General features: G+C 38.0%; 1 protein-coding gene across 5 annotated transcripts in view; it reads right to left on the reverse strand.

Annotated features, from left to right (window-relative positions):
* Nucleotides 1–13,913, reverse strand: part of DNAJC1 (DnaJ heat shock protein family (Hsp40) member C1) — a 239,673-nt gene that overhangs the window by 5,961 nt on the left and 219,799 nt on the right. For 4 of the 5 annotated variants that reach the window (XM_074001181.1, XM_005564782.5, XM_074001182.1 and 1 more), the window contains one exon: nt 4,221–4,269. In XM_074001181.1, coding sequence (XP_073857282.1) covers nt 4,221–4,269 — 49 coding nt within the window. Of the gene's footprint in view, nt 1–2,615; nt 3,083–4,220; nt 4,270–13,913 lie in introns of those variants that run through there. The other variant, XM_074001184.1, reaches the window with a different exon arrangement.

Raw genomic sequence — 13,913 nt, forward strand, 5'->3', positions numbered from 1 at the left:
ACAATGAGACTGAAAAATTGCTTAATACTGGGTAAAATACTCAATTAAAGGCCTGGCTCCAAATTCACTTTATTTTGGCACCTAACTTTGAATGGCCATCCCAGTTGGAAAAGATGACCCAAAAGGATACATCTATCCACATGGAGCGTCCTGTTGGCCATGTTTACTATGCTCTGGTATTCATTGTACAATACAAATTATGAAAACATTTTCATAAAAATCTTCCCCAAGTCAATCATTTGGTCTTGCAAACTAAACAGAAAGTGTTATTTATCTGAGATGGGGGTCTTGTCACCCAGGCTGGAGTGCAGTGGTGTGATCGTAGCTCACTGCAGCCTCCAACTTCTGGGCTCAAGTGATCCTCCCACCTCAGCCTCCTGAGCAGCTGGGACTACAGGCCTACACCATCACGCCTGGCTGTATTTTTAACAAATGAGTTCACTTTGTTTGAAAGATTTACAGGTTAAAATTCTATTTTCAACATTTTTAAATCCGTAAAAATAAGTTTTTATAGGTCACATTGTTTTGGTCATAGAATAACACATAACAAAGAAAATACTATCAAGCATCGACTTTTTTTTTTTTTTTGAGCCAGTCTTGCTCTGTTGCCCAGGCTGGAGTTCAGTGGCGTGATCTCGGCTCACTGCAACCTCTGCCTCCCGGGTTCAAGTGATTCTCCTGCCTCAGCTTCCAGAGTAGCTGGGATTACAGGCATGCACCACAATACGCAGCTAATTTTTGTATTTTTAGTAGAGACTGGGTTTCACTATGTTGGCCAGGCTGGTCTCGAACTCCTGACCTCAGGTGATCTGCCCGTCTTGGCCTCCCAAAGTGTCAGGATTACAGGCGTCAGCCACCACACCCAGCCAAGGATCTACTTTCAAACGTCCTTTCTACAGCATAAATAGTTTTCAAAACACTTTCATATTCATTGTTAAAAACCCATCTTTATTTTGTAAAAATATTTTAATATAATAAAAGGATTAAATATATTAGTCTTCAGTGAGTATGCTGCCATTAACATAGAAAGAGGGAGGCAAATACAGACAAGGTGTGCGCAACTAGTTACACTTCTAGACGTGTGCACCCCCCACTCTGATTCATTATTCCTTCTGTGGAGGGCCAGGAATGCAGACTCAGACACTTTTCATTGTATCCCCTTTCGTACTGTTGTAATGTTTTAAGCGTGTGCAGGTTTTTTTTTTAGACCCTACATCAATAATTTATTTATTTATTTATTTATTTGGTAAAAGAAAAGTATAAAACTGAAGATCTTTAAATTCAAAAACTTTTAAAAGTATTTTGTCAAAATACTAGGAAGCCTCCATATGATAGGAAATATTCCCGTGGTTGCCCTCCACCTTATAAAAAGATGTCACTGCAACTCTGGGGTTATCTATACATCCACTCAACTGGGTATCTTGTTGCAATATCTTGAGAGCGAAAGAACGTGGGATGATGCCGAGTGATGAGGCCATCATCAACCTGTGAGCGCTGTGGAAATCCCATTTTTCCCTTGGGAAACGCCGGTGCCCTATGTAACACATAAGCTCTGCTAATGGGCACAGTGAGGGTGCTGGCATAAGTCTGAATATCAAAGATGAGAAAGCTTAATTACTCTCTCACTGCTTTAAGATAAAAATAAAGATCAATAGAAATTCAAATACAGTCTTCTTAAATTCCAAAGAATCATCTTGTCTACCTCACTTTGGAGACCACAACTTCATAACAATAAAAAAAATGGAAACAATCAAAATGTCCAACAATAGAAACCTGTTAAATAAACCATGGGGCAGATATCTATATTATGGACTACTATGGAGCCATTAAGGTGATGATACAGACATATGAGTATATGGAGTGAAAAAATACAAAACAGTATTGTAGTATAGTCCCATTCTTGTAAAAATATTATATGCACATACGTGCATCAGAAAAGTCTCAAGAAATAGGCTGGGCGCAGTGGCTCATGCCTGTAATCCCAGCACTTTGGGAGGCTGAGGTGGGAGGATCACCTAAGGTTGGGAGTTTGAGACCAGCCTGACCAACATGGAGAAACCCCGTCTCTACTGAAAATACAAAATATTAGCCAGTCGTGGTGGTGCATGCCTATAATCCCAGCTACTCAGGAGGCTGAGGCAGGAGAATTGCTTGAACCTGGGAGGCGGAGGTTGCAGTTAGCCGAGATTGCACCATTGCATTCCAGTCTGGGCAACAGAGCGAGAATCCGTCTCAAAAAAAAAAAAAAAAAAAAGAAAAGTCTGAAGAAATATCTCTCTCAAAATAACAATTGGTAGGTTACATGTGATTATTTTCTTCCTTTTGTTTATCTGTATTTTTTTGAGTTTCTATTAGCAAATATTTCTTTCCATACTCACTAAAGCAACTCTCTTAAGAAAGAGCTGAATACTTCCATCTGGGTGTGTTCTTATCTGTAGAAGGTCATTTTCCCCTGTGCTAGCCTATTAAGCCAGCTGTGTTTTCTAAACCATCCATTTCAAACCCTTTGAAAGGTAACCCAAATCTTAGGAAACAATTTTAGAATATCTAATAATACTTCAGAAGCACAGCTTTGTGACTTAAATGGATCACACTGCTTACGGATTCTTTGTTAATTTGTGAACATAATCAGAAGAAATACTTTTATTTCAAAATCCTTTGGCTTCTTAAAGGCTATTAAAAAACAAAACACAGAATTTAATGAATATATTTGTGACAAAGACCTTATGGTGCTTTTAGAGTCACAGGATGCTTGGATGTGGCCAAATATCACATCGGATTTGCTTCTTTTCCTCTCTGTCCTAATGCTGGATCTGCTCTCTGCTCAAAGCTGCTTCTGGTGCCTTCTCTCAGCCACAAGTATTGGTTGCCTCAGAGACGCACTTAAATATTCAACTCCACATTTCCTGTTTTCTTCATACTTCTGACCCCCTCCACCAAAGCTCCAGGAAGATCTATGTCAGTTCCTTACTCTGAGATGCGCTGCCTTTTCAATGGTATGATTTTGGAGAATGTCTTGAAGTAGACTTCTGTTATGTAACATTCCATTGTCCCATCTCTGCCTCCATGTCCACAGAAATAACTTCATTGGCAGAAAAAGAAATTCAGAAATGTCCTCTTTGCTAAAGCCTGGAGAACTCCAAGTTGAATTCTTTTTTAAAAATTATTTTATTTTTATGTTTATTTTTCAGAAATGGGGGTCTCACTATGTTGCCCAGGCTGGTTTTGAACTCCTGGGCTCAAGTGATCCTCCCGCCCTGGCCTCTAGAGTAGTTGAAACGAGAGCTGGGCCACCATGCCTGGCTGGGATGGCTTTTTGAGATCTCTGGGTTTGCTAATCGTTGGCTTGTTCATCTGCATTACTCTCCCTGGCACCTGTATTCGAGTTAGGTTGGAAAGTTTCTGAGGCATGTTCTTACTTCCTGGTTCTAAGCAAAGAATATGGAGACTCTAACAAAATTCCAGTTAATCTTGGAGGAAATTGATTTTAAGAAACATAAATGCGGCCGAGCATGGTGGCTCGCACCTGTAATCCCAGCAATTTGGGAGGCCAAGGTGGGAGGATCAAGAGGTCAGGAGTTCAAGACCAGCCTGGCCAACATGGTGAAACCCCGTCTCTACTAAAAATACAAAAATCTGTCAGGTGCAGTGGCGGGCACCTGTAATCCCAGCTACTCCAGAGGCTGAGGCAGGAGAATTGCTTGAATCCGGGGGAGGCAGAGGTTGCAGTGAGCCGAGATTGTGCCACTGCACTCTAGCCTGGGCAACAGAGCAAGACTCCGTTTCAAAAAAAACAAAAACAAAAAACAAAAAACATAAATGCTTGGGAAAGCTGTTTGTCATCTATCCCAAAGGGTAGCTCTGCAAGTGCAGCAGTGACAGGGGTGGACAGTGCGGGGAAACAGTGTGCACACAGCATTTGTGTGGTGTGCAGAGATGGGCTTTCTCCTGCATTCCCCGTCCCCACAAATTGAACTAGAGAAGACGATCTGTGTATTTCTTTAACCTTATTAATTAAATACATCTTCTCGGCACCAGAATATGCAGGGATGGACTGGCTTGCTGGTGCCCATATTTCAACCCCTTTTGGAGATGCGACCAGATTTAGAGTTCATTAGGCAAAACTTCTAGACCCTTGTATTTAAAGAAGTTATTATAAAAAGGGATTAATTTAGAAGAAATCACTTTAGATTAATGAGATAGAGGAAGTATGAACTCACCTGGGGAGCAGGTCACTGAATCCTTCAGTTGCTTGGCTTTGGTTGTCACCTGTTTCAAAACATAAAAGCAAAAATCTTACTTTCCATGTACCTACTGTAGGCTGAGTGAAACTATTCCATGTAAGCTCCATGTGAATGAACAGGGTTCACTGGATCTCAGGTCTGAAAGACCCTCAGTCATCTGTCCCATCCATTAATGTAATTAACAAGAAAATTGAGGCCCACAGAGATTAAATGGATTGCTCCAAAACACCCATCCACTCAGCAGCACAATCAGGACAAGAACTCACATACCTGGACTCCTTCTAGTTCAATGACAGTTCTGTTATACAAGGCTGCCTCTTAAAAGATACTACTTTCAAGGCCAGGCATGGTGGCTCATGCCTGTTATCCTAGCACTTTGGGACACCAAGGCGGCTGGATCAGTTGAGGTCAGTAGTTCAAGACCAGCCTGTCCAACATGGTGAAACCCCATTTCGATTAAAATATAAAAAGTAGCTGGGCAAGATGGTGGGTGCCTGTAATTCCAGCTACTCTGGAGGCTGAGGCAGGAGAATCGCTTGAACCCAGGAGGCGGAGGTTGCAGTGAGCCGAGATCGCACCACTGCACTCCAGCCTGGGCAGTGAGACCTTGTCTCAAAAAAAAAAAAGATACTGCTTTCATTATGCAAACAGGTCATTTTTTAAACCTAGAATTTCCAGAAATTGAATATCTTTCTTCACTGGAGAAGATTACAGGCACATGCCTGTAATCCCAGCTATTTGGGAGGCTGAGGCAGCAGAATTGCTTGAACCCAGGAGGTGGAGGTTGCAGTGAGCTGAGAACACGTCACTGCACTCCAGCCTGGGTGACAGAGCCAGACTCCATCTAAATAAATAAATAAATAAAAAAAAATAAAAAAAATTACAGAACATTCCTGTTACTCCAGAAAGTTCCCTTGTGCCCTTAATGCAATCTCTATCCTGCCACAGATAACCACTGTTCTGACTTCTATTGTATATTTTTAAAAAATATGGGGTTTAAGTTATTAATTTTTTTCAAATGAATAGTTAATTGCCCTAATACACTTATCTAACTAGCCATACTTTCCATTTATTTAAAATATGAATTTCATTAAAATTATGTTCGGCTGTATACATGTGCTATTATATTTTTCTATATTTCTCTATCCCATTAATCCATGTATATTCTTGAACCAACACTTCAAGGCTTTAATGAAATTTGAAAGTAAAACGTCAGAAAGCATGATCATTAAGAGCCAAGAAAGACTCAGGCAGATCTGCTCTTCAATCTTGGTTCCACCTCTCAGCTGGGTAACAGACAGCAATTTTCCATCCTTTCTCTGTTTCATATATTACCCTCTGTAATGTGTGGATACCACTACTAATACCATTTGCCGCTTACGGATGTTTTCAGTTTGAAACAAACCCTTAGCATGATACCTGGCAGACACTAAAGGCTCAGTAAATATTACCTGTTACAACTGAAATAGATCATTTGTTTTCCATTCATACAAAGAGCAGAATTAGAACATTTAAAGCTGCGTGGAAACACTTTTCAATTTTGTTCTCTACCTTCCACTCCCTCTACAGATGACCTTGCTTCCTATTTAATGTAAGCAAACTGAACTTATCCAACATGAGCTTCCTTGACTTCTGAATTTCCCAGCTCAAAAATTTGCTTGCCCCACCACATATCCATCCCTTCTTTTATCCTAATTCAAAGAAATAAATGCATTCCTTCCCCTTGAGGCTAAATCTGCCCCTTGAATCCTCACAGAACTATGTACCATCAGTCATCTGCTTTCATCTTCAACTTCTCCCTGTCCATTAGATACATCCCATAAACCTTCAAACTTAGCTCAAGTAGTCTACTCTAAAAGACAATCTTCCCTTGACTTTATCTTTTCTATTCTACTTGGCATTCATGAGAGTATCTCCTAGTTTTCCTTCTTTCTCTGAATGTTCCTCCACTGGCCTCTCCTATATACTCCTGCCTCTTGTTCCCTAATACAAGTGTTCCTCAACATTCTGCCCATGTTGTTTCCACTTTCTACTCTGGTATTTCATCCCATCTATTCAACAATACTTTAGAAAAGAAATGATTAACCTACATCTCTGGCCCTGACTTCTACCTTGGAATGCCAGTCTCACAGAAATTGACCATGCAACAATGGATCCTCGGATCTGAAAGGGACTTCACCTATGTAACATTAAGCTTACTATGCAATAGGCACTGTTCTAAATAAGTTGTGTGTGTATACATATTCCTCACAGTAGCGATATTAGGTAGGCATAGAACTGTTACCTGATTTTACAGAATCTGAGGCCTAGGGAGAATAAATAATATATCCAAGTTAAACAGTTACTGAGAAGCTAAAACCAGACAAGTAGGAATCTAAAATTTTTGCTCTCAATCACTGTAACATAACCACCTTTTAAATCGAACTCTTTCATTTTATAGAAAAAAAAAACAAGCCAAGTGCTCTTTCTGCTATACTACATGGCTTTACTTTCTAACTGCCATTAAATCTCTTAGAGGTCTCCTAGTTCCTGAAACTAAACAATGTAAAAACTAAACTCATCAGTTTTTCTAATAAAACAACTTCTCTGCTTTTCCTCCATTGCTTAATAGTTTTATCACCCAAGTCACTTAGGCTTAAAATCTAACAGTCCATTTTTGGAGTTTTCTCTCCTTCCCCAACCAGTTGCTTCATAGTATCAATTCCATTTGTTCCCTACTCTCTCAGACCTCCACCACCTGCACCAGTCCTTCATTCTCACTTGACCAAACTAATATAACACCTTCTAACAGGTCCCTAACTTAATTAATAGTTAATAACTAATGACTGATACTGAGCATTTTTTAATGCGTTTATTGGACTTTTGTATATCTTTCTTGGAGGAATATCTATTTCATATCCTGTATCCATTGCTTATGTGGGTCATTTAACTTTTTATTATTGAGTTGTAAGATTATTTTTTCTTTCTTTTTTTTTTTTTTTTGAGATGGAGTCTAGCTCTGTCGCCCAGGCTGAAGTGCAATGGCACGATCTCAGCTCACTGCAGCCTCCACCTCCCAGGTGCAACCGATTCTCCCAACTCAGCCTCGCAAATAACTGGGACTACAGGCATGCGCCACCACGCCCGGCTAATTTTTTGTATTTTTAGTAGAGATGGGGTTTCACCATGTTGGTTAGGCTGGTCTCAAACTCCTGACCTGAGGTAATCCGCCTGCCTCGGCCTCCCAAAGTGCTGGGATTACAGGCATGAGCCACCATGCCTGGCCAGAGCTGTGAGATTCCTGATGTGCTCTGGGTACATGTACTTTTATCAGACATAAGATGTGCAAGTAAGTTCTCTCACTCTTTGGGTTGCCTTTTCACTTTCTTGATGGTGTCCTTTGACTCACAAAAGTTTTAAATTTTGCTGAGGTCCCATTTATCTATTTTTTTAATTTTGAAGTTTTTGGTTGCTTGTGCCTTTGGTGTCATATCTAAGAATCCCCTGCCAAATCTAAGGCCAGGAAGACTTAAGAGTTCCAAATTAAATTACTTTAATTTCTTTCAACAATGTTATATAGTTTTCAAAGTTAAAGTTTTTCACTTCTTTTGTTTAATTTATTCCTAAGTATTTGATTCTTTTTGATGCAATTATGAATGTAATTATTAATTCCATTTTCAGGTTGTTCACTGTAAATGCATAAAAAAACTGATTTTTGTAATACTGCTATATATCCTGCAACCTTGCTAAACTCATTTATTAGTTCCAATGTTTTTTTTAGTGCACTTCTCAAGATTTTCTACATATAAAATCATGCCATCTGCAAACAGATAATTTTACTTCTTTTTTTCCATCTTACTTCTTTTTCTTGCCTAACTGCCCTGGCTAAGACTTCAGTACAATGCTGAATAGAAGCAGCAAGAGCAGACATCCTTACTTGGTTCCTGATCTTAGCAGGAAATCATTCTTTCACCAGTAAACACGGTGTTGTGGGTTTTTAGTAGATGTTCTTTTATCTGGTTGAGGTACTTCTTTTTTATTGCTAGTCTGCTGAGTGTTTTTATAGTGCAAGGGTGTTGGATTTTGCCAAACACTTTTTTTTTTTTTTTTTGTGAGACACAGTCTCGCTCTGTTGCCCAGGCTGGAGTACAATGGCACAATCTTGGCTCACTGCAACCTCTGCCTCTGGATTCAAGTGATTCTCCTGCCTCAGCCTCCCGAGTAGCTGGTATTACAGTTACGCACCACCACACCTGGCTATTTTTCGTATTTTTAGTAGAGATGGGGTTTCGCCACGTTGGCCACACTGATCCTGAACTGCGGACCTCAGGTGATCAGCCTGCCCTGGCCTCCCAAAGTGTTGGGAACCACTGAGTCCGGCTCAAACACTTCTCTTGAGATGATCGTGTGATACTGCTTTTTATTCTGCTGACATGAGGTATTTACATTAATTGATCTTGAGATGTTTAACCAACCTTGCGTTCCATGGTTGATCAGGGTGATTTTTTTTTTTTTTTTTTAACATAAATCTTCACCCAGCCTGAAGTACAGTGGTGTGATCAAAGCTCACTGCATCCTCCAATTCCTGGGCTCAAGGGATTCTCCCTGCTTAGCCTCCTGAGGAGCTGCAAGTACAGGTACACACCACCATGCCTAGCATCATGGTGATAATTCTTTTTATAAGCTGCTGAATTCAGTTTGGTGGTATTTGTCAATATTTATTTGCATCCATATTTATAAAAACATTGGTCTGTAGTTTTCTTGCGATGTCTTTGGTTTTGCATCAATGCAATACTGCCATCATAAAATGAGCTGAGAAATATTCACCCCTCTTCCTTTTTTTTTTTTTTTTGAGAGCACTGGAATTTTTTAAATGTTTGGTAGATTCAATGGCGAAACTATCTGGACTTGGACTTTTCATTGTGTATAGGTTTTGGATAACTAATTCAATCTTTTTACTAATTACAAGTCTATCTATTAAAATTGTCTGTTTCTGATTCAGTTGTAGCAGTTTGTGTCTTTCTAGGAATTTATCCATTTCACTTCTATTAGAAAAACAGCCATCTAATTTCTTGATATTCATTTATTCATGGGTGTATTCCTTTATAATCCTTTTTATTTATATAAGATTGGCAGTAATATCCTTTTTTCCCCCCACTTTTGACTGTAGAAATCTGAGTCCTTTCTCTTTTTTTCTTGGTTAATCTTACTTAAATTAAATGCATGTTTATTTTCTTGGTATTTTCCAAGAATCAGCTTTTGGTTTCACTGATTTTCTCTATTTCTTTACTGTTCTCCATTTCTTTTTTTTTTTTTTTTTTTTTGAGACGGAGTCTCGCTCTGTCGACCAGGCTGGAGTGCAGTGGCCGGATCTCAGCTCACTGCAAGCTCCGCCTCCCGGGTTCACGCCATTCTCCTGCCTCAGCCTCCCTCCATTTATTTCATTTCTGCTTGTATTAGTCCGTTCTTGCATTGCTATAAAGAAATGCCTGAGACTGTGTAATTTATAAAGAAAAGAGACTGAATTGGTTCATGGTTTCACAAGCTGTACAGGAAGCATGGCAGTATCTGCTTGGCTTCTGGGGAAGCCTCAGGAAACTTACAATCATGGCAGAAGGCAAACTAGGAGACAGCACTTCACATGGCCAGAGCAGGAGGAACAGAGAACGAGGGGAAGATGGTGCATACTTTTAAATAACCAGATCTTGTGAGACCTCTATCACGAGAACAGCACCAAAGGCGGAAATTCAACCCATGATCCAATCACCTCTCACAAGGCCCCACCTCCAACACTGGGGATTACAGTTTAATATAGAATTGGTGAAGACACAGAACCAAACCATATCGCAGCCCTATTTTTTTGTTATTTCCTTTTTTCTGTGTGCTTTAGGTATAGTTTGTTCTTTTTCTAGTATCTTAAGGTGGAAAGGTTAATGATTTGAGATCTTTCTTCTTTCTTACATAGGCATTTATAGCTATAAACTTCCCTCTAAGAAGTGTGCTAGCTGCATTCCTTGAGTCTTGGTATATCATGTCTTAATTTCATTCATCTCTGATAATTTTCCAATTTTCCTCATGATTTCTTCCATGATCCACTGATTATTTAGGATTGTGTTAATTCCCAAACATCTTTTGATTTGCCCTGATTTTTTTTCCCTGATACTGATTTCTAATATCATTCCACTAGAATTAAAGAACATACTGTGTATTATTTCTATCCTTTTAAACTTACTGATGTTTGTTGATGTCCTAGCATATAGTCTATTCTGGACAATGTTCCATGTATAAAGAAAAATGTATATTCTATTGTTAGATGGCGTGTTTTTGAAATATGTTAGGTAAAAGGGAGCTATTGAAATTTCCAACCATTATTGTTTAACTGTCCATCTCTTCATTCAAGTCTGTCAGTTTTTGCATCATGTATTTTGGTGTTCTGTTATCAGGCGCATACATATTTACAATTGTTATATCTTCCTGAATTGGCCTTTTTATAAATGTCCCTCCTTAGTAATTTTTTTTTTTTTGCTTTAAAGATTACTAGAGGACATACAAAGATGTATAAAGATACAGAATATATTGCATTTTACCTAAATAATAAATCAAGCACAAGAGCATAATTCTAAGAAAAGCTTATGATTTATCTTGTAGAATTTAAATTTTTCTCTGCTTCCTGCCTGGATAAGTAAGTTGTGACATATATGGTCACACAAGGAGTTCATATAAACTTTTCATTTGAGGTCAACTGGCAAAGTCACAAATACATGTGACCTCAGAATCTCATAACTTAAGATTCATATAACTGTCTAACATCTTAAAGTCATGCTACAGCCTTTCATATACATTTTTTTATCTTATATGAATAACTAATATATTAAACATATTAATGTATGTTCTTATAGCCAAATGGATCCCTAACATCAGAATCCTGCCCAGTAAACACATTCTAATGGCACGTGGGGATGAATTACCTTAGAGAATCATTCACCTAGCATTGATATTCTAGTATTAGAACATAGCCTTGACTGACTTAAGGTTTCCTGATACATAGTCAAGAACAAGCTTCCTGTTTCTACAGAGTCATGGACTCAGTTTGAGAAGAGAGTCACCTTATACTGGTAGTAGATTCTGAATACAGCATCTATCACAATTTAGCTTATCCATCACACATAATCTGAGTCCTTCAGATCATTACTGCCAAATAATGGAAACGATGTGACATTGCTATTGTCATTTTGGGGCCATACCTTTTTTTCCCTCACTTAAAAGGCCAACTTAGAACTTATAATAGGTTCATTAGACAGAGGCAAAGCACAGTCCATTTTCCAATTCTGTGTGGTCCAATGTTAATATTCAAGTCACTCTGCAAAGTCTACATCTCCTGCTGTTATAAGACAGTTTCATAAAAATGATAACTGCAAGTGACTTTTTTTGTTTTTTGAGAATTTCCCTTTTCACTAGTTTTTGTCTTGGGAAGAGCCATACACATGGTGGATGATGGCAAAATATTTTTGTTTGGGGGCAAGTTTGGCATCTTCAAATGATCATTTATGATTCCAGGTAGATAAAGAAACTTCTAAATAAGTAGTGGTCTAATATAAAGCTCAATGCCAGGGTGACTCAGTAAGATAGTAAGTCAGTTTGGGAAAGTAAATTCATCTTTCCATGACCATGGTCATCACCAAATTTATTTCTCTCCTTTAGATCTGAATGACTTTCAGTAAAGTGGGTACCAATTTACTCTCAAAATGTTTAGTGTTTATTTTCTCAGACAGTATGTAATAAATTTTTCAGCTAGTCATTCTATTTTTATATCATGTGCAGTTTCAGAAGATATGGGACTTTCTGTAGCCTCTTCTTGGGAGAAGACATTTATTCCTATATAGGTTTCACACAGATGAGGCCTCCCCCTTCTTCTTTGGTATCTGAGGAACTAATATTGTGGGCTACTGGCTTGGGTAGGCTTTTGGACAATCCAAAGTGCATTAACAGTCATATGGATTGTAACTGTGGTGGAATATGTTTCACCACATTACGATTCCAAGCAGAAAACACTTTCTAACTCCTCTTCCTAATGCCCAAATTTATCTCTAAAATGCTTATGAAATTGGGGTCCTACGGTCTAAGTTTGTGACTTATGATAGGTAAGGGTACAGTGAATGAAAAAAAACTAAAATAGGTTGCATTCCCTCTAGAAAACAGATGAAATTAACAGAAAATTAAATCAGCAAAATGAAAACTATAGTTCACAAGTCAGAACTAGGATCAGTTAACAGTTACGTGGTTACGTATTTCTGTTCAATATAAAGAAGAATTTTCCAATTTTCTGAGCTATATAAAGTATATGTTCACATTTCTGGCATCTTCAGGTAACTCATAAAATAAGTACCGAATCTGGAAAATAACCTTAAGTCATATTTTTCAAATTCTGGCTGTCAGTGATATTTTAAGTATTACTCTAGTAACAAAAATTATGTAACTGTGAAGTTCATTATTTTCATTTGTTAAATTTACTCTTGGTCAACTTTCCACTTGAATTTAGCCCTCATTACAAGTGAGAACTACTACAGCGTTCAAACACAAAGCATGTTCTGTTACTTGAACATTAAAAAAACCACTCTGAAAAAGTACTTTTTTTCTCCTCTCCCTTCTCCTCCTAAATAAGCCACCTGAAAAATGTTTCCAACTGGTAGAAAGCAGTGGTGCTCATTCTTGTTATTTCTCTAATGTCTTTAAACTTTTCTGTGGATTATCTGTCTAGATAGAAAAATATGATATGATAATTGTGTTCATCTTAACTTTTAAAATAGAAGGTCTTTCATTAACTGATTACCTCTATAAGCAATGTGGATAGCCATTTCCTGGGAGAAAACACTTATGCAAAAAGACAGTTGTGTGGTTTTGCAGATACTGTTACTCTACTAGTGAACACCGTAACAACATAATACATATTCACCCATATTATTCTCTTTTTAATGGTTTCCCCAAATTTTAAGACAAGGAGGCAATTTTAAAATGCATTAACATGTAATAGCTCAGGTATCACCATTCTATTGACTTGCTGCATTCTTAACTATACGTAAGAAGGTGTTATATATAATTCAGAGTAATAAAATAAATCCTTACTAGGCAGTATGATAACATCACCAGACCACAGACTATACTATGAGCTAAACCAGTTCTTTTATGAATATCATTCATAGTATTCAAAGTGTATGTGATTATTACTAGTAAATTTGATACAGGGTTTAAAGTTAAAGCAGATACTATCCTTTTGGTAAGATATAGGGCTCTGATGAGTGAGTACAAATTACAGATTCAGTATACTAGTAACACAGAACACTTAATAGGATCCAAAGACTATATAAGAATCTTAAATAGGAGATATAGAAAGAAATGGCTTCTTGTAATCTGCAAATATGCTTTGCTTTAATGAGTCACTAAAGAAGATGACAAAGTGTTCCATTAGAGCTTAATGAGTCCTTGAATATTTCTGTGGTTCAAATATTCAAAAGGATACCTGTGAGAGTCACTGCTTGCAGAATCCCTTAGGAGCATAGCCACATAAACTGGCCAGTCTCTCAGGACATGAAATACCTTGCTCTCACATTTACTCCCTTTTAGCCCAGCACCCTCAGGAAACCAAGTGATTTCACTTTGAAGATATTATCAGATCAAAGTATGACAAAGAAC

Source organism: Macaca fascicularis, chromosome 9, assembly GCF_037993035.2.
Source record: "Macaca fascicularis isolate 582-1 chromosome 9, T2T-MFA8v1.1".
Lineage (NCBI taxonomy): Eukaryota > Metazoa > Chordata > Mammalia > Primates > Cercopithecidae > Macaca > Macaca fascicularis.